This window comes from Mirounga leonina, unplaced genomic scaffold, assembly GCF_011800145.1.
Source record: "Mirounga leonina isolate KUSES-001 unplaced genomic scaffold, KU_Mleo_1.0 Mir_92, whole genome shotgun sequence".
Lineage (NCBI taxonomy): Eukaryota > Metazoa > Chordata > Mammalia > Carnivora > Phocidae > Mirounga > Mirounga leonina.
Genome location: NW_023270852.1, coordinates 25,353,280 through 25,375,501, shown reverse-complemented (window position 1 = coordinate 25,375,501; position 22,222 = coordinate 25,353,280). Strand labels below are relative to the sequence as shown.

The 22,222-nt window shown below is 36.1% G+C and overlaps 1 protein-coding gene across 2 annotated transcripts in view; it reads left to right on the top strand.

Annotated features, from left to right (window-relative positions):
• The first annotated feature begins 42 nt into the window (after positions 1 to 42).
• The window catches only part of LOC118004280 (disks large homolog 1-like), a 1,118,862-nt gene continuing 1,096,682 nt past the window's right edge, over positions 43 to 22,222 (top strand). For both annotated transcript variants that reach the window (XM_034995574.1, XM_034995573.1), the window contains exons 1-2: positions 43 to 1,904; positions 17,207 to 17,338. In XM_034995574.1, coding sequence (XP_034851465.1) covers positions 1,886 to 1,904; positions 17,207 to 17,338 — 151 coding nt within the window. In that variant the 5' untranslated portion in view covers positions 43 to 1,885. The remainder of the gene's footprint in view (positions 1,905 to 17,206; positions 17,339 to 22,222) is intronic.

Sequence of the window (22,222 nt, the reverse complement as noted above, 5' to 3'; positions counted from 1 at the left end):
GGCCCTCCCCGATCCAGTCAAAAGCCGCGCCCTCCATCCTGGCTGTGATTGGGCGTGGCGTCCAGAAATGAGGGCCGCTCATTGGCTTCGAGGAGGTCCAGACGCCCATGGGCCCGCCTTCTTGCCAGCCCTATATTCCTTTACCCAGTTATTTGTTAACCTAGCTCCCTCTTCTCTCCTGCTGAGAGGGTACGTGGGGCGGTCCGAGCGCAGGGATGTTGATGCGCGCTTTCCTCTCTTCTGGGCACCTCCGTTAGCTGGGGCCGACCTGCCCGCCCCTTTCACTCTTTGAGGGAGTTCTCCCCTCTGGCCTGGTTCGTGTGTTAAGGCTTCGGCTTCCCCGGCACCTCCTCCCCAGAGCCCCCAACCGGCCGCCAGAGCAGCCCCGACTAGCCTTCTCCCCGCTCAGCGGTCTGACTCCTCTCCCAGTCTTTAGTCCCCTCATATTCCATCCTTTCACCCCGCTTGGAAAGGCACCAGAGAGAAAAATTACCCCACTTCCCAAGAAGACCCCTTTGCCAGCCGATATTTCGGGGTGGGGGGCGCTGCAAGGAGGCCTGGCGCCCTTTTGTGCACGTTCAGTGCCCAGGAGTATCTCCCAGACCAGCAACCCCGACCCTCCAGTCTCCATGTCTTAGAGAAGCCAAATTCGAGAGTTATATAATTTCTAGTGCTGCTGTTTCTCCTGCCTGAGGAAACACTTCATCGCGTGGAGGGTGCAGGACATTTCTGTGCACTTCTATATAGGAACGGGGTGTGGGTAGGGGTGGCCAGCGGTAGCAGAGAGATTTCTTGTCATTTCTGCAAAAGGAAGGTGGGTAGTTTGGAGAGAGATTCAAAGGGTGGATGTGGAAGCCAAGCAGCAGAACTCTAATTTAGGAAATCGCGGACCGTTTGCACAGCTTGTGCTCACATGCCTAATACTACTACATCGTCTCAGAAAACACCTTTGGGGGAAGGTTTGACTTCTCTCGAACAGTCTCAGTGTTTTTCCTCGCCGGATAGGGAGCTGCTTGGATGCGAAGAGATGGCATGATGTGAATGACTCCAGTGTGAAGAAATCTGCTTCGCCAACTCATCCTGCATCAAGTGCCCATTGAGTAGCACTGTCACTTTAATGTCTCCATGCCAAGGGATTGCTTTCCTTCTTTTCAATCCTCTCGGTTAATACATGGGAGGATCAGAATCAGAGGGGCATTAAGGATTAAGCCCGAGGGGCTTGGAGAGCACAGAAGAAAAAAATGAAAGTGACAGCAAGCTGGATCCTGTCTGACTGAGGGGGTGAGATCTGGAACTTCTGGTCCAGTAAATAAAAAGGGGCCTTTCAGTCAGTCTGTTCTGCCCCAGAAAACTGTTTAAACTCACCCATCTTTTTAGAGACCAGAGTCAAAAAGGTTTTTAAAAGTATTTTTTGTTGGGGAGGGGATTAAATTTTTCTCTGAAGAATTGAGGATCTTTATCATCAACCAGTTCATCTTTGAATTTGATCATGTACTGAGTAATGAGACAGCTGTGTAAATTTGGTTTGTGCCTTAATTGAGTTAGTCATTGAACTCCAAAAATGTTGATGTCTGAAGAGGAGTTTTAATAACATTTTCTATGCTTACAATAATTTTCTCAGTTTTTTTTAACAGAATAAATATTTTATAAAAATTGAAAAACTCAAGGTTATTTTTTTCTGAACTCTGTGGGCAGTGTCAAAAGTTTAATTGTGGAAAAAAATACATCATTTTTTTCTCTATCTGGAAGAGAAGACAGCCTGGATTTCAAAATTGAACAGTGAAGTGGTTTGCAACAGTTACCTGGCTCTTGGCCTCAGTCCAGCTGGATCAAGTTGAAACCTGAAAAGAGATCTTGGATCCTGTGGCAGTGGAAAGACCCAAGAATGCCAGTCAAGAAGAAAGGTGGGCTATGAGGCTTCCTATATAATATATGTTTGTCCCTTTTCTTGATTCTGGTATTTGCTGTTTAAATTGTATTCCATTTGAGAGTAAAATTTTGCTTGGGTTTTGGAAAATATTTATTGTAATACTGTCTTTTCTGTGGTACTCATTCAGTAATATTTTGCTAAAGTATAATGAAGTAAGACTATAGTATTTAATTATAGACATTTGTGATTTCATAACTCAGGTTGTCTAAATTACTGTTTATAATCAGCATAGGTTTGATACCACAGATTGGATCTTTTCTTTAGCTTGTTTTCTTAGCTTGTCAAAGATTACTTTTGAGCTCTTCCTCATGGACTTAATATTTATTTATTTATTTAAAGGTTTTATTTATTTATTTGAGATAGAGAGTGAGAAGAGAGCATGAGCTGGGGCAGAGGCAGAGGGAGAAGCAGACTCCCCGCTGAGCAAGGAGCCCAACGTGGGGCTTGATCCCAGGATTTTGGGATCATGAACTGAGCTGAAGCCACCCAGGCACCCCGGACTTAATATTTATCAAGTGAATTACATAGTTGTAAAAGATAACAAAGTTGTACTGAACATAATTATAGATTTATTAATCTTTTGATTAAAGATAAATTTCATATTTGGGTTTACTCTAGGGTAGATATTCACTTTTGTGATAAAGCACAACTTTGGTAACTGCTGTGCTTTTCTAGATGTATGTATCATCTAATAACACGATTGGCAAGTTTCCCAAATGAGGTAAACCCCTAATTCCCTCTTCCCTCCCCAGAATGGATCAAGATCCAGTGGCTTTCTAAAGCATAGTTTATTATAGGTTGGGCCACGGAATTCACTTTAACCCAGATCTACCCCAGGTTAACTTTGTTCTTAAAGATCCTAATGAAACCAATTTTTTTTTTTTTTTGACATGGTGTGGAAGATCAGATCAACTATAAAGAATTTTCTCAAGAGTTTTGAACAAAAATTTATTCAAACACCCTTGCACTCCATATACGGGACTAGCAGAGATCCAAGTGCTGACCAGTTATGTGAGTTGATACAAACTGAAACTAAAGTTCAGGGTGAAGGTTTAAGGGCAACCTGGCTCTGCATGATGTTTAATCCTTCTACCTGTGGATTTGGAAGGTGCATTGAGGAAACTTATAATCAGTGAGATGCTTTATCCACCTGGTATCTGTAGAGATGGACAGTGATATATAAAACCTCTGAGATACCTACAAACATTCCTTTGTGCGTTGGATTTGAGACTGGGATTGTTTCCTTCTCTTGCTCTCTCCTGTAATATCACTGAGATAAATAAACTCTCTATGAGATTTTGAAGCCATACCTGTCTAGACCTGACACAATTGGTTTATCTGGAACAAGAATGGTTTTGGTAATGTAGCCAATAAATGACATGGCTCTTTGACTTACTTACCATGTGTTTTTATTTTTATTTTTTAATTTTTTTAAAGATTTTTATTTATTTGTTGACAGAGAGAGAGACAGCGAGAGAGGGAACACAAGCAGGGGGAGTGGGAGAGGGAGAAGCAGGCTACCCTGCTGAGCAAGGAGCCTGATGTGGGGCTAGATCCCAGGACCCTGGGATCATGACTTGAGCTGAAGGCAGACGCTAAATGACTGAGCTACCCAGGTGCCCACCATGTGTTTTTATTCTCTCTACCACTTATTGTTCTCTGGGCATTGTCCCTTCTGTACTGCCTTATTTTAGATTAATAATTGAATTTAAACACATTGTGTAAGTGTGTATGTAGCAGAGAGAGGAGATGAGGAGGAGAGAGAAAGGAGAGAGGCGGGGGAGAGAATTGGATAAAAAGTTATCTGGGAAGGAGGTGGAAGATGAGCAGTTGATGTTCTAGGTATAACTTAACTAAGCAGGTGTCTTTTTTTTAAAAGGAGTTCTTTAAAAAATATTATTGAAGTATAGTTGATACACGATGTTACATTAGTTTCAGGTGTACAACATAGTGATTTGACAAGTCTATACATTATGCCATGTTCACAAGTGTGGCTACCATCTGTCACCATACAAAGCTACTATAATACCATTGACTGTGTTCCCTGTGCTGTACCTTTTATCCTCGTGACTCATTCATTCCATAACTGGAAGCCTGTACCTCCTACTCCCCTTCACTCATTTTGCCCATAGCCCCTACCCCCCACCTATCTGGCAACCATCAATTTGTTCTCTGTATTTATGGGTCTGTTTCTGTTTTTTGTTTATTCAATTGTTTTGTTTTTTAGATTCCACATATGAGTGAAATCATATGGTATTTGTCTTTTTCTCTGACTTATTCACTTAGCATAGTACTCTCTAAATCCATCCATGTTGTCACAGACGACAAGATTTCATTCTTTTTATGGCTGCATACTATTCTAGTGTGTGAGTGTGTGTGTGTATGTATGTATGTGTGTGTGTGTGTCTGTGTATATACTATATCTTCTCCATCCATTCATGTACTGATGAATGCTTGGGTTGCTTCCATATCTTGGGTATTGTAAATAATGCTGCAATAAACATAGGGGTGCATATATCTTTTTGAATTAGTGTTTTTGTTTTCTTTGCGTACATACCCAGTAGTGGAATTCCTGGATCATATAGTATTTCTATTTTTAATATTTTGAGGAACCTCCATACTGTTTTCCATAGTAACTGCACCAGTTTGCATTCCCACCAATGGTATGCAGGTTGATCTTAAGGTTTCTAAACCCAATAGGCTGAGTTTCTTAAAAAGTTCCTACCTTGAAGGAAGTTATACAAATTGCAGTGACATGATTGAAAATTATGCATTATGAGAAATAATTTAATGTTTATTTCCTTCCTTATTTCTTCCTTCTTTCCTCCGTCTTTTTTCTTCCCTCTCTCTCCCTCCATTTCTTCCTTCCTTCCTTTAATAATGGATTGATGGCAATGGGTCATCTTTTTTAAGGAATCAACAAGTTCTGATTAGCAAGGCAAGTATATATTTGGGTTATGCTAAAATCTATGCATTATGTAATTTGTGAACTGATCTACTTAGAAAAACAATTTGTGTTGTTTTTTAATCTTTTAAAACTACTTAGTGTCAAGATACATGTTTTTGAATCTTACAGTAAACTAGCCAAATAAGTTATGACATATGCGTTATATTTTTAATTGACTAAGCTTACTATTTGTATTACTTCTAAAATATGAGTGAAACAAATATTTTAAAGTATAACCTAGATTTATTCTGCAGAGAGTAGTGTCTTTTGTCATCTTGACTCATTTTTCTTTCTTCATTGCTACATGTGGTAGATACGATGAAATAACTAAATTAAATGTAATTTTAACAGTAACTATCCTTTTGAACCAAGTGTTTATTCATTGCTGAATATATTCTTATTGAAACAAGAAATTTTCATGAGATTTTCATTTGGTATTTATTTTATATGTTATTGTAAAAGTAGAGCGGAGATTGGTGTAGTTAGCAACATATAACCGTGGTGGGAAGTGGGAATGGGTGTGACATCTAAGTCCATTTTTAGATTCTGTTCTTGAACTAGGTCTTAAATAAGCTGAAACCCTCATATTCACTGCTTTTTTTGCTTTAAGACATTATTTCCTATCTCTCCCACCCCACTCTCCATGTTTTTATAGATTTCAGTTTTTTCAAGATTCTTCATTAGAAATTTTTTTCCCCAAGAGTTGCTTTTCATTCAGGATTCTCTTATCTATTGTAGTAACTTGATTTGCTCCCACCTGAACCTTTAGGACATCTTTGACCTATTTGTGAGAATTCAGGGCCAATCCAAGATAAATTGTATTAGCATTCTCTCATGTGATACAGGATCATGGTGCATTGGATGGGGCTATTTCAACAAGACTTGTTGAATTGCTCTAATCTGATTTCATGTTAGATTAATGTAAGAAATAAAAGTTAATGATAGTTGTGTCCTTCTCTATGTTTTCAGTGGGATGTTGGTATTTTAATGATAAAATACACTTCAACAGAATTTTTTAGTACATTGCAGTTTTTTTCTCTGTAATATTAAATATGTGTAAGAAATCATTGCTTTTAATACATTGAGGTTGATGTTCATTTCATTTCTGTGTTTAAAAACCTGTCTTTTTTTTGGGGGCCTGGGTGGCTCAGTCATTAAGCGTCTGCTGTCAGCCCAGGTCATGGTCCCAGGGTCCTGGGATCAAGTCCCACATCGGGCTCCCTGCCCAGCAGGGAAGCCTGCTTCTCCCTCTCCCACTCCTCCTGCTTGTGTTCCCTCTCTTGCTGTGTCTCTCTCTGTCAAAAAAAAAAAAAAAAAAAAAAACCTTAAAAAAAAAATCCCGTCTTTTTAATTGTCCTCCTAGCTTCTTTTATATTCATATACAAGTCTATCTGACATTTTTCATTTATATAACACTTTATTTCCTTTAAATTCTTTTTTTACAGCTGTTCTCAGTGATGTAATAATGTATAAACTTATTTTTACCAAGTACTGAAGGTTAAATACTATCATTTTCATAATTCATATGTTTTGACATTTTTCTTTTTAAAGGAAGCCAAAGAGTGTTGTGTAATTAGCATTCTAAGACTTGATATTGCCATGTATCTCATGGACATCCTTGAAATTGAGATTATTGTTTCCTGGGTTCACAGTCTTTCCTTTTGGTTGACCATACTTTTTAAAAATGACACTTTTGCTTTTCTTCTTTTCTTCCTCTTAAAACTCTTTTGTTCATTCCTTCCTTATTTGAAGTTTTCTTTTTCATTTTCTGTTTCTTGTACTATGTGGCTTAATTTCTTTTTTATAGTATCTTAGTAATTTATATTTGCCTTTCATTATCTGGATATGTTCTCTTTACAGCTCTAGCTGTTCTTAAATTTCTAGAATAATTTTTTTTCAGTTTCTTTAATTTTTTTTTTTTTTAAGATTTTATTTATTTATTTGACAGAGAGAGACACAGCGAGAGAGGGAACACAAGCAGGGGGAGTGGGAGAGGGAGAAGCAGACTTCCCGTGGAGCAGGGAGCCCGACATGGGACTCGATCCCAGGGCCCTGGGATCATGATCTGAGCCGAAGGCAGAACCTTAACAGCTGAGCCACACAGGCACCCCTTTTCAGTTTCTTTAAAGGGGAAAATGTGTACCTGAATTGATTGTACCTGAGTGGCTATTTTATTCATTTTGCATATATTTTATTAAATTTGTTTGAACTTTCATATTTGCCATACCAGTATTACATCCAGATACTTTTTCCATTTCACAAAACTTTGTGTTTTTTTTCTTTTTCCCAGCCAATAAAACTCAAAAGAGTTAAGAACTGAATCTTTCCAGAGAGGGATAGGAAAAGATAATTTTCAAACTTTTCCAATTTCTGCAAGTTAAAGTAAAATAGATAATTTACTAAAGATTTTGTTAGATTTAAAAATCCCTCAAAAGGTCATATTGACCTTGGTTGTGAGAGTTATTGGAAACCATGATACCAAAGACTCTCAATGTTGGAAAATACTCATCAATCCAGGAGGCATAAAAAGAGAGCAATCTGGAGAGAGAAACCTAAGAATACTTTTTGTGTTCAACTACTGATTAAGAGTATGTAATGAAGCAAACAATAGACATAGTATTAAAATTATCTGTTAATTGAATTTGTTTTACGATTCTTATGTATTGGGAAAGTGTGAAAATGATATGCTAATGACTTGATACCAGGAAATATTTGAACTGTTAGGTTTTTGGGAAACTGCCCAAGTGTTCCATATATGGTAGAATATTTTCTTTTTCCTTTAGGCCTATCATTGGTTACTTTTTGAGTAGAAGAGTATAGTTAGTGGGAAGATGTACACAAAATATTAGATTTTTAAAACAAGGAATTAAAGCATTCAATTTACTCATGCCTTTGCTAATCAACCAATCAATTGCTTGCTCTTTTATAATAATATATTCACTAAACTATAAGAATACCCTTCTTTCTTAATTATATACTCTCATTATATGCTCTCATTAATATTTACTATATAATCATTTTAGTGATTATAAAATATTTTTTACTATGAGGCTAAGATGTATAAAATCTTTTTTTTTTTTTTTTAAACTGGGGGAGGAGGACCTGTTCTCCAGCTAGAATTCCTGCTCAGGAATTTGTATCAGTCAAGGCACGAGGGCTCTGTATCCTCAATGTAGGTTGCTTTGTCAGCAAAGGATCATGAGTTTTACCCAGTCTCTTCTGTCCAGTCAGTCATTCTGAATTCCAAGTAGTAAGCTTTCTGCATAGGTTCGGTTTTCAGTAAGTTTCTCAAAGCTATTTCAAGAATTATGGCCAAATCACCTACATTATGAAACAATTCTCCTGACCTGATTTGTTTTAGAATTTAAGACCAAGAGGAATGATATATTATAAAGTAGGAAGTCCTATGAAAATGAATTAAGTTAAAACTTTCAAAGATTATGGGTAAGTATGGCAAGATTATGTATCCTATTTCTTCTGATGACATCGTTTTGCTAGCCACTGAGGTCTTAACTCTGTTAGATAAGATTTTGAAGTTTCTGTAGGGGGCCTATCATTTTAGAGAGCTGCGACATCTTTATCATTGACAGTGTGGTAAGACTTGGAATAAATAATTAAGTTTTGTTCTATTTAAAATCCTTTATAGGTAATAAACCATAAATTCTTTTAAAAGCTAAGTGTGAATGTATTTAAGGCAATAGCTTTGTGCTTCCATTTATTTATTCTGTCATTTATCCACTCACCAAAGATTTATTGAGTGCCTGCTATGTACCAGGCACTGTGCTAGTGTGTGTTTTCCAGTAGGAAATGATATTCAGTGTCTGCCTTTATGATGCTTAAAATTTATTAAGGAGATAAATGTGGAAACAGGCAATTTCTCTGTGGTGAGGTTAAGACACTGTCATGTCATAGATGAGGAGCACCCAACCTCATCTAGAGGAATCAGGGAATTCTTTCTGGAGAGGTGACATTTAAGGAGAGACACAAAAGACCAGCAGAGGTTTACCAATGTGGGAGATGGTAAGATGCTGTTTCAGATCATTATTTTCTTTGCCTTCAACTTACCATCATGACCTCTTTCTTCTTCATCATCATCATCACCATTATCATCAATAGCAGTGATATTGTGAGAAAAAAACCTAGACCAGTAGTCAGAAGACCTGGCTGCTAGAACGGACAAGATTAGCTAACCATTGAGATAGACTCAGTCTATAAATTCAGGTTTGTAAGAAATATCCATTCATTTTCTGTAGGTCAATTTTATTTTTGACTCTTAGTCACTGAGTGGTGGACAAAATCACTCCAATCACTTTTGAGGTTTTCCCTACTTTTCTGGGATCATGGTAGAGTTCCACCTGGAATGGTGGTATAGTCTGGTCATTGATCATCTCCTATGTAATAGCTTATCCCAAAGACATGAGTTGTGTCTAGATAGTTCTTTTTGGTCTGGCAGTGATTTGCTACTTCCCAGACATGGACTTTTCCCCCCAGAATTTCTGTATTTCTCTTTACCTAGATAGAATTACGATGCCATTCCTTACTGGGTTCTTTCTGCCTTCCAGGCAATGCTGTAAGGAAGCAGAGCCTAGATCCCTGCTGCCTTGGAATCCAAAGACTTCTTTCTCTCTTCTTCAGCTGAGAAAATATTTTTCTAAACTGGGGAGGTGCTAGGAGATCTCTCTCTCTCTGTACATACATGCGAAGCTTTCTTTCATCTCCGTGGCAAACTCTTTTACTCTGAGAGTTTAGGCTGTAGGAAAACAAAACAGGAATAATTTAAAAATCACTGTGTTTTTGTCCTGGCACATGCTTTCCTTCAGATAATAAAATACAAAACCAGTTACCTGCTTAGATGAGAAGAAAGAAAATGGGCAAATTTAGGAAGAGAAAAAAATTAATACCTCAAAGTGCCAATGTCCCACATGTACAAGAGTTTACATGCCTCCTTATGATGATACCACCAGGTGACCTTGTGAAAATCAAGTAATTCTTCTGAACTTCAGTTTCCTTTTCTTTTTTCTTTTTTAGATTTTATTTATTTATTTGACAGAGAGAGAGATAGCGAGAGCAGGAACACAAGCAGGGGGAGTGGGAGAGGGAGAAGCAGGCTTCCCGCTGAGCAGAGAACCTGATGCGGGGCTTGATCCCAGAGTCCTGGGATCATGACCTGAGCTGAAGGCAGATGCTTAACGACTGAGCCACCCAGGTGCCCCCAGTTTCCTTTTCTAAAAGCGGTTTAATTTGTTCCCTTCCTCTTAATATATGTTATTTCTTCTCTACATCAAATAAGATAATATATATGAACTTCACTTTTCTATAGTTAGTGATAGAATTAGGACCAGAAGCTCAATCCAATGTTCTTTTCATTGTATGAATGTGGTGTTCTTGGAACAAATGAATGACATCATAGTGCACTGGGGAAGAGCCCAGGGATGGAATCCAGTCTTTACCATTAGCTGGCTAAGTTATCTAAAGGAAATAGACAGGTTGAGCTTCAAATTCCTTATCTTAAAACATGACTGTACTAATAATACTCACTTCTTAGGATTATTGTGATGGCCAAATAAAACTCTAGCCCATGTAATTTGTAAGTAGGAAAGTGCTACACAAACGCTTATCATCAGAATACTTTTTTTCCTTTGGTCCAAAGAAGAGGAAAGTTGTGTTCAGAGTCAATCGCCTTCTGTTAGTGGTCTGGGTGCAGCTTCCTGGAGCAAGCCTGCTCAGATATGGCAAGGACACATTTGCTTACAGGCAGGAAATGCCATACTGTGCTTTTAAAAAATAGATGATGGTAACATTTCTTATGAGTATTATCTCTTTCATTGATGCTAAAGTATTTTTTTTTAAAGATTTTGTTTAGGGGCGCCTGGGTGGCTCAGTCGTTAAGCATCTGCCTTTGGCTCAGGTCATGATCCCGGGGTCCTGGGATGGAGTCCTGCATCGGGCTCTCTGCTCAGCGGGAAGCCTGCTACTTACTCCCTCTCCCACTCCTCCTCCTTGTGTTCCCTCTCTCACTGTCTCTCTCTCTGTCAAATAAAATCTTTTAAAAAAATAAAGATTTTGTTTATTTATTCATGAGAGACAGAGAGAGAGGGACAGAAGCAGAGGGAGAAGCAGGCTTCTTGCTCAGCAGGGAGCCTGATGCGGGACTCGATCCCAGGACCCCGGGATCATGACCTGAGCCAAAGGCAGACGCTTAACCAACTGAGCCACTCAGATGCCCCAGTGATGCTAAAGAATTTGTAAACCTTCCAATATTTACAGAATGTTTATAATCTTTAGATCTGCTCTAAGTCTGGTCAGATATTTTTTCCACAATTCAAATTCCAAGTTTTATCTCTTTTTTCATTTTCTTTTTTCTATTTTGCTACAGTTGGAATGATGCATATTTCAATATTCAGCTGAAGGTGAAATTTGCTATTGTCTTCCTTTCTATTACTACTTAACCTTGCAATTTCCCCATTGTTCTCTTCAACAGTTCTATAGAAAATCTGAAAACATGGCTTATCTGAAAGGTAGTAATAAAAATTCGCCTCTCTATGTAGTATCTTTTTGTTTCAACAGGGGAAATATATCAACAGGTGTTTGTTGGAGTATATTAAAATGATTTTTTGGGGAGAGGGAGTAAAGTATAATTGCTACAAACAATTACAGGAAGAAGAAATACTATGATCTTTTCCCAGTAAGTTAGGTTTCAGTATGGCATAATATTTAAAAGTAGGCTTTGGTGCCAGATAGGACAGAATTTGAATCCTGGTTTTAGCACTTACTGGTTGCATAGCCTTAGGCAAGTTACTTCATTTCTCTCAGTTTACATTTCCTCATTTGCAAAATGTGTATAATAGCATTTCTTAGGCGGCACCTGAGTGGCTCAGCCGTTAAGTGTCTGACTCTTGGTTTTGGTTCAGATCACGACCTCAGGGTTGTGAGATCCAGCCCCTAGTCTCTGTACTCAGCGGGAGTCTGCTTGAGGATTCTCTGTCCCTCCCCCTGCTTACACACATGCTCTCTCTCAATAAATAAATAAAATCTTTTTTTTTTAAGATTTTATTTATTTATTTGACAGAGAGAGACACAGCGAGAGAGGGAACACAAGCAGGGGGAGTGGGAGAGGGAGAAGCAGGCTTCCCGCAGAGCAGGGAGCCCGATGTGGGGCTCGATCCCAAGACCCTGGGATCATGACCTGAGCCGAAGGGAGACGCTTAACGACTGAGCCACCCAGGCGCCCCAATAAATAAAATCTTAAAAAAAAAATCTTACAGAGCTTATTATTCTTCCTTGGGTATAAGGCCAAATTTAACATGGTCTCCATTGACATAAGCTTCTCTTCTCTCATGGTACTTGGTACCTCGTCAAAGCATTATTGCACTCTATTTTAATCTTTTACTTTGTTGAAATTTCCTGTTTAATTACCTTTACTTTCATTCAGAAATCTCTGAGAGTGTAGAATATTGCCTATATTGAGTTTCCAATATCTGAAACATAGTTAGATACTCATAAATAGCTGATTAATGAAAGAAAGTACTTATTATTTTTATTATTTTGATCTACAGACTTCTAAAGGTAAGCCTATTTATATGTTATAAATGCAATTTTTCTGTTAATAAACTTGTGAAAATTAGTAATTCAACATTCAACACTAGTTTCTAAAAATCACTGATACAATTTATGTCTGATTCCAAGTTCCTTTTTTTTCTATAGCAATTTACTCCACTCTATTTCTGGAGGATTAAGGGTGGTAGTGTGTAGAGAGGGCTATACTTGAAATCAAATGCTTTAGCATTAAGCTCCAAATCTGTTATTTAGTAGCTCTGTGCTCTTGGACAAGCTACTATGGATTTTAGTTTCATGTATAATAGATATGATATGAGTTCTCACTGGTGAGAGAAATTGGTATTTCTTTCTAAACTGTAAGACATGTTGCATAAATTTATGTAAAAGAATTTCATTATTCTAACAGCTTTGCTCTCCAAGATTTGTGTATTAAGTTCACCTTTTCTTCTATACTTTCATCTTAGTTTTCTTAACAACACCATATATTCTGTAATTGTTCCATTTTTAAGTGTGGCAAATAAATGTTGTGTCATTTTTTCCTTCTTTTTAAAAATTCATTTGTTAGCACTATTGCCATTCACTGTTTCAAATTTAAGTTACGTGTTCCAAATTATTTATAACTTCTGGCAATACTATTCTTAAACCAAAGAGTTGAACCTAATTAAGAGACACATGACTACCCACAATTCCAATTATGTAACAGTCACCATATCCTTTGCATTGCATATTTCCTGCAAAAAAATTTATTTAAAAAAATTATTCCCCCCCCCATTTCTTCCTGTGCCTGCCTTCAGGTAATCCAAATTTAGTCTCATTCTTTCAGTAGATTGAGGAGTCATATGAAGATAGATTTCTTTTAAGAATGAAAAAAATAAGAGATGGGACACCTGGGTGGCTCAGTCAGTTAAACGTCTGCCTTCAGCTCAGGTCATGATCCCAGGGTCCTGGGATTGAGCCCCACATTGGTCTCTCTGCTCAACAGGAGTCTGCTTCTCCCTCTCCCTGCTTCTGCTTGTGCTCTCTCTCTCTCTCACATTCACTTTCTCTCTCAAATAAATAAATAAAATCCTTAAAAAAAGAAAATAGGAGAATTGAAGCCATTATATTGGCAATTCAGGTGAAAAATTCTTCACTTATACCTGGTTATTTGAATATCAATTAAAATGTCAGTGCTGACTTGGTTAATTATCTCAATTTTCTAATTTATTCAACTTGTCATCATCTGTCTAGGGATTTTTGTCCTGTACAACAGGATCCTTGTCATCTTGTCTTTTTAATTTTTTGCTTAATTTTTCATCTTTGCAAAGGTATCTAGTTTTAGATTACTCTCAAGCTCAGGCTTTCATTAATCAGAAATAAGAATTTAAGTAGAGAGAGATAAAGGGCATAATGGAATTGACACAAGAATGTGATCATTACTGATAATCAGAAGAAGCAAGAAGGGCAGGCATAATTCCAGTGCTAGATGCTGTCACGTAAAAGCCTAAATTGTCTAAGAGAGACTTGACCATATTGACCATTTGTTTTTTTTTATACTATAGCATCTTATTCTATGTGTCAGATTTTTCTTATACAGAGTTGAGAAGCATAATAAGCTCTGTTGGTTTAGAAGACATCTAGCTGCTTTGAATCAATACAGTGTTTTCCCTGGGTAGTTACTAAGTAAATATGTGTTGAATGAATTAGTGAAAGTCCTCTTAGCTAGCAAATTATATTTATAGATGTGATTATGGAAATGCTGTTGATACATTTTTAAGAATTGCCATTCACAAGAATAAAAGATCGGAGTAAGTGAATACCTATGAAAGTGACACAGAAGTGAAAAAGAACTTTAAAATTATAATTGTAAAAAAAAAGAAAAGAATTAAAAGAGAAAGATGTCTGGTACTTAGTAGATTTTCAAAGACTACCTAACAAATGAAGGGATGAAAAACATTAAACCTTGAGGCACTAGAGATATCAGAAATTTAGAGCCCAAAACATGTAAGTACTGAGGAAGGCATACTATAATTATGGTATTGTTGATTACTTACATTGGTGATTAGGAATGGGTTCAAAAGTGAGGTCAGTAAGCCATTATCATTTCAGGGAAATTACTGATTTTTTTTAACTATGGTCAAAATGTAGATTCAAGTATTTGTTCTTGATTCAAAGAGTTTAAATATTATATTTAAATATTTTATCATGCAAAGTATGAAAGCATTATAAAAAATTAAAGTTCTGCACAAATGTATTAGCATATGTTTGTCTTGTTCTAAAATTAGAGAAGGCTCCCTGTGCATCCACATTCATTTATGTTTATAACCTTTTTATGTAAAAAATTGATTACATGACGTCCTTCTCCATTTGTTATTGCCTATTGAAATTCTCCTTTCTTTCAATGGAGTAAGCTTGAGGTTTGCTATGTTATATAGGAAAATGGGGGAGGGCCTCATTGATACGGTAGTATAGGAGCAGAAATATGAAAGAAGTGAAGGAACAAACTTTATGGATATCTGAAGGAAGAATATTTAGGCAGAAGAGTGGGAATAGAGGCCCTGGTGTAGGAGAGTTCTTGTTATATGTGAGAAAGAGCAGAGACCACTGTGGTTGGAGTAGATAGGGCAAGAAGAGAGGAGTAATAGCTGAAATTAGATGGGTGGTCTTCTGCTGAGTGAGATGGGGAGTCACTGGAGGGTTTGTGTTGGGGATGACATTGTCTGGCTTATAATCTTTCTGGCTGCTGTGTTTAGAAAAGTCTGCAGGAGGGCAAAGATGGCAGCATGTAGACTAGTATGAGGTTATTATAATAATGCTGGGGCTAGATGTTGGTGGACTGGACCAGGGTAGTAGCACTAGCAAGTGATGGTGGTAGTTAGCGTTAGAGCCAATAGAATTTGTGGATGGATTAGATGTAGAGAATTAGAGAGGGAGAACAACAAATGATGACTCCAAGAATTCTGGACTGAAAAATTGGAAGGGAAAGAGAGAGAGAGAGAGAACTCAGCAGGAGAAACAGTAAAGGTAGATAAGATTTGTAGTTCAGTTTTGAAAAGTTAAGTTTGAGATGTTTCTTAGACATCCAAGTGGAAATGTTTTTTTTAAAAGATTTTATTTATTATTTGAGAGAGAGAGAAATTGAGAGAACGAATGGGAGGAGGGGCCGAGGGAGAAGCAGGCTCCTTGTGGACCAGGGAGCCCGATGCAGGACTCGATCCCAGGACCCTGGGACCATGACCTGAGCCAAAGGCAGATGCTTAACCAGCTGAGCCACCCAGGTGCCCCCAAATGGGAATGTTGAGTGTACAGTTGAATATGAGTCTGGAATACAGGGGAAAGATCTTAGCTATAAATATAAACCTGGGAGTCTTAAGGATTCTGATAATATTTAAAGCCGGGAGACTAGCTAAAGTTACCTACATTGTAAGAATAGAGAGGAGTCTTCAGATGTTTAGGGGCTTGAGGAATGAGAAGGAACCAGGGAAAGTGATTAAGAAGCAGCAGCTAGAAGAGATACTAGAAGAGAGTGCTGCCTTGGAAGCAGTGATGTCTGGAATGTGCTTACACCAGCTTGCAAGAGCCTATTGTTACATTTTCAACAAATTTGTAAGCTGGTTTAAACACAGCCATTTAAAAATTAAATTACGTAAACTTACATTAAATAAATTATATTAAAAATAGAAGTAATAAACACTCAAAACTCATCACTTCCTAATATTTTTCTGTTTTGATACCACGTATACTCTTGAGGTTATTTGTATCTATTGTGTCTGTATGGTGTTAAAGCTATGTAATGGTGGTGTTGTGCTTCTTCCCAAGTCGATGTTCAATGCTGTCATGTTGGCATCTTGAAATCAGCTGTGATGGGAATATTTACACCTTGGAAATTGCACATGCTACAAATCAGGGCTTGATTTATTGTTTTGCTAGAAGTGTGATAAAGAAAATGTTAAGGGGTTCCTGGGTGGCTCAGTTGGTTAAGCGACTGCCTTTGGCTCACGTCATGATCCCGGGGTCCTGGGATCGAGTCCCGCATTGGGCTCCTGGCTCAGCAGGGACCCTGCTTCTCCCTCTGCCTGCCACTCCCCCTGCTTGTGCTCTCTCTCTCTGTCAAATAAATAAATAAAATCTTTAAAAAAATGTTAATAATGCAAGTGCAAGTTAAAAGTATATTATTTTGGGCCACCTGGGTGGCTTAGTCAGTTAAACATCCAACTCTTGGTTTGGGCTCAGGTCATGATCTCAGGGTCATGAGATTGAGCCCTGTGTCTGGCTCCCTGCTCGGCGGGGAGTCTGCTTCTCCCACTCCCTGCTTATGTGTGCTCTCTCTGTCAAATATATAAATAAAATCTTAAAAAAAAAAAAGATTCTCTCCCTCTCCCTTTGTTCCCCCCCCAACTAGTGTGTGTGTGCACTCTCTCAAAAAAAAAAACCATATTATGTCTCTAGCTATTATACTGTCATTAGCATCAAAAATTATTTGATTCAGCAAAGAAATCACAAAATTGATGAAGGAGTGAGTGAAGGTTTATCATATAAGCCATCTTGTTTCATTTTCATCTTATTAACGTAACAAAAAAAATCAACCACTATTTATGTCGGAACTACTCATTCATCAATTACAACCTTAAGTTGGCTATGATTATAAAAACTGGGCAAAAATCAACGAAAATATTCTTGAGAATCAATTGATCATATGGAATTTATAATGAAAATAGGTTTCATTATGAAACATAATTAGGTTTCTTTTTTTCTAGGACTGTACGATAGAATTTTGAAATCATGTTTTTCAGATACTGACCGAGCTTTATCATTACTGGAAGAATACTGCAAAAAGTTAAGGAAACCAGAGGAACAGCAGTTGAAAAGCGCTGTTAAAAAGGTGATGGGTATCTTTAAGAGCAGCTTATTCCAAGCTTTGCTAGGTATGTATTACAAATTTATTTATCATTTTAATGGTCAGAATGGGGCTTAATAGTTTGAGTAATGTCATCAAAGAACCTAATGTTAACCAAATTTAAAATTAGAATAATTTTCCTTGATAGTGGAAGGAATGATTTTCTTTTCTTTTTCTTATTTAAGGCTAACCTAAAAAAGAACTGTTATAAAATAGAAAAAAAAGTGTAGGTTATTAAAAATATAAATATTGAGGGGCACCTGGGTGGCTCAGTTGGTTAAGCATCTGCCTTCAACTCAGGTCATGATTTCAGGGTCCTGGGATGGAGCTCCAAGTCAAGTTGGGCTCCCTACTCAGTGGGGAGCCTGCTTCTCCCTCTTCCTCTGCTGCTCCCTCTTCTTGTGCTCTCTCTCTCTGTCAAATAAATAAATAAAATCTTTAAATAAGTAAATAAATATTGAAAGAATGTTTTATATAGGAAGAAAAGTTTACACAGGAAAAGACCTGAATTGTCAGTTGTAAAAAAATTGAGGACAAATGCTGGAGAAGGAACTTGCCTTCCTTTAGAGAAGGAATTGGCTAGTACAAAAAGCAATGGGTCATTTCTCCTCAGAATCATAGTTCTACTTTTACTCTCCTCTTTGCTTCTCTTGTGAAAGTTTATGATCCATATTGAAAAGTTTATTGATGAAAATTTCAGTGCTTTGGAATTTTGGTCAGTTTGTCATAAATTTAACCATGTAATGTCAACCTTAGTTTAATCTCTAACATTAAAAATTGTGAAGGAATTCACGGACTTTGCTTATGTATGTGTGTCTTTATATGTGTATCTTTTGTACTTATGCAGATGACTTAATTCTTTACATAATATTTTAATATTTAATATAAACTAGCAAAAGATATAAACAAACACCTCCCCTCAACAAAAACAATCAACTAAATTAAAAAAAACTCACTCAATTATATTATGTTTTATTATGCTTAAACAGTACATTTTAAAGAATAACTGAGTCTACTAGACATTATTACTTTCTCAGGTCTGGTGGTTTGGATATAAAATCTAAAAATGGGAACTTAGGATTAATTTTGAAAATACTTTATGTTTTTATTATGCCTACACTTGTTGACAAAAACTCCAACCTTAGGGTGTGAATATAATTTAAAAAACCATTAAATTTTGAAAATGTAAAATTCATCTATTGAATAAAAATGGAAGTAAAAAGCTTTGTAGGATTGTTTTGCCTGCAGATTAATTTCTTTAAAATATTTTTCTGTGGCTGGTAAGAATTAATGACACAAATAACTATAATCATCTTAGCCTGTATTAAATAAAAGCAACTCTAAATGGAGTCTTACAGAATTTAAATAAATCCTGTCATTAAAGAATAGTATTTTAGAGAACATTTTTAAGCCACAAGTTTCTCAATTAAAAATTGATGGTCTCATCTAGTTGATAATTAGTAAAGGCTATTAACTGAATGACAGTATCTCTAAGTAGAGTTGTATGATGTGCTTAGTTGAGACTGACCAAGTCTTTTGAGAGTTTGAATTTTTGAGAGCTTGATTTAGGAAGAGTATTGTTGAATGCTTTAGATAATTTTACTATACTTAGGCAGTGTTTGCATTTGGTATCACAATATCATTACATGGGGAATAAAAGGGCAAATGAATGACAGAGAATTGCATTTTGCCATTGTTTTGGGTGAGTGATAATAAATATCTTGGCAAAAAGCCTACATAGTTTGAATTTCTCTAGTAAAATGAAAGGCAACAATAATCTGTAAAAAGCTGTTATATAAGTAATCCTGGTGTCCAGCTTTGAATGGATAAATTTGCTCTGGCTAGTCTTTAAAAGTCATTTTGGGATAAACCAGACTGCAAAGAATGGAGCAACATTATGCAACAAAACATAATTTTCATTTCAGTTCTGTGTGTGTTGCTAAATACTGATAACTAATTTATTATTATTGAATGTTTGAGTGTTTTCACTGTGTATTTTCTTTAAGGACTCAAAAGAAGAAAAACCATGTAGCACTCTGCATCCTGAAAGGGATTATATCATTATAAAGAGATAAGCAGAGAGCTGTTGATAAATAGAGTATTGTTTATGGTCTGTAACTTTCTGTTTGGACCAACTACCTCCTACCCTACCACCTGTCCTTTTTTCTGTTACAAGTAATGGAACACAGTGGCTTTACTCATTGTTCTGATATTCGAATAGCCAGTATATTGAAATAATACCTTGCATGAATCTCAGTTAACTAGAAATAGAAGGGAATCATAATGCAGGAAACCCAGTACAAATGGATAGTAAAATAAAATATTATTATTACAAGATATACTGTAATATTTACATATCACCAGAGAACCAACCCTTCTCTCGACAGATGAAAAGCATCACTTCAAAAATTAACACAGCCTCCTTCTGTGATCCTTCCATCATATGCTTAAAAAAAATCCCAAACACTAGTATGTCTTAGGTGGTATAATCTATGAGGACAGAATTTTGTCTACATAATTTTGACCATTATTGAGTGCATTAAAGCATTTTATAAGTAGGTTCTGTGATAGTAGGGTGGAAAGTGATGGCAAAGATATTGTTTTTTAATTTTTAAAATAGAACTTTATTTGCTCACAAAAGTAATATATATTCATCCTTTAAAAATTAAAAATAAAGTAAAAGAAGAATATAAAATTTTATGGTAAGATACATTCCTCTTATGGTAAATAGCAGGATATATGATAAGCACAGAGAATGATGATCTGTTTGATTAACTTTCTCCCTCCTTGCTTCTACAGTTTCTGTATCCTTTGTTTTAATTTTCCATTTATTGACAACTGACAGTGGGAAAAGACACTTAAACTTTTAAAAAGTTAGTAATTAATTTTCATTAATGTACAAAAAAAGAAAAATACCTAGAATAGCAATATCCCAGAAGTCGCACATTTGGATGTTGGGCTTAGGGTGACATCTAGTGGTGTAACTAAGGAAAAAGTTTTGTCCAATGGATAATTACGGTTTTATATGATTACATTATTAGTAGATTTTGAATATAAGTGAATTGGAATTCCATGATATTTTACAAATTAATTTAGGTCTCTCTATTTAGTATGGCTAAAACATTCAGATTTTCAAGATACTCTATTTGGTTATTTATTCTTCATTTAGGTGATGAAGGAGCAAGATGGAAATGTTTTTATTATTTTGATACTTCTCTTCCAGATCTCCTTTGAATATTTAAAGATTTATATTACCACCATAATTATTTGTAAAAACTATTTTAATAATATAATGGGCCAGTTCATTTTCAGATATGTACCACAAATGTTCTTTGTTTTTATACCTTATTGAAATTTTTTTTATTCTTTATTTATTACTTATACAATTGTGGACAGAATTATGTATATATTAACAAGTTTCAACTCCTTTATTTCCTTTGTTTCTTTTTTTAATTTATTTTATTTTAATTCAGTTGATTAACATATAATGTATTATTAGTTTCAGAGGTAGAGTTCAGTGATTCCTCAGTTGTATACAATACCCACTGCTCATTACATCACATGCCCTCCTTAATCCCCATCTCCCAGTTACCCCATCCCCTCACCCTCCTCCCCTCCAGCAACCCTCAGTTTGTTTCCTATGATTAAGAGTCTCTTATGGTTTGTCTCCCTTTCTGGTTTTGTCTTAGTTTATTCCCCCCTTTTCCCCTATGATCTTGTTTTGTTTCTTAAATTCTGCATATGAAGGAAATCATATGATAATTGTCTTTCTCTGACTGACTTATTTCACTTAGCATAATACCCTCTAGTTCTATCCACATTGTTGCAAATGGTAAGATTTCATTTTTTAAATGGCTGGGTAGTATTCCATTGTATATATATACCACATCTCCTTATCCATTCATCTGTCAATGGACATCTGGTCTCTTCCTATATTTCCTTTTATTTTATTGCAGTGTTTGAGGGGGGCTTTTGGGGAAAGATTTAGAACAGAATGGGCAGTAAAGTGGTATTTTCCTAAAAACCTTGCCAGTAGCAACATCTTAGAAAAATGCTTATTCTTTGCATGTCAGACTTTGTGTTAGAGTAGAATACTTTAATTTCCATAAATCTTAACATAGAACAGTATGGACTCATAGAGGTGATATAGTAGATGTAGTATATACTGGAGTATATTGGATATTGGGATATACAGGAGATATACTACTATACTGGAATTTATCACCTCCTTGTTGAAGCCTTCTCCCATGTTCTTACTTGATAGTAGCTTTAGCCAGCCCTTTTATTATGTCTTACAGCATTTTTTCAGATTAGTGTAAAACATTTATTCTATTGCCTTATGATACAGTGAATATATTTCTGTCCCCTCAGTAAACTGTGAGTAGCTTGAAAGTTGAGGTTATATCTAAGTGACCTTTAAACCCCCAGTATATGGACCTTAATAATAGTGGGCCTTCAATACATTTTATTTATTCATTTACTCAATAATTATTTTAAAAATACCTGGTATGTATTAGACATAGTGCTAGGCAATGGGGATACAACAGCAAAATATAGAGGAGAGGATTGTCCTCGCCCTTATGGAGAAGTGAGAGAAATCAAATGGGCAAAAGAGTCTTTAGCTATGCAATTAGGTAATTATTTAAATGTAATGCTGGTAAGTGCTCTAAAATCAATGTGTTTAAAAGTTTTATCACATTTTAATTTGAGTAAAAAAAAAAAAACCCTACATATTTTTCCAATATAGTAATTCCAATATAATATTTTATTTCAAAATAACATTATGTGAAAACATCATGGCTATTTTGGTCTTAATTATTCATCATAATGTATAATTTTTGCCACCTGATCATAAGATAGTCAAAGGATTTTTTTATAGATTATAGTGAATGTGAAAGTCCACACAGTTATT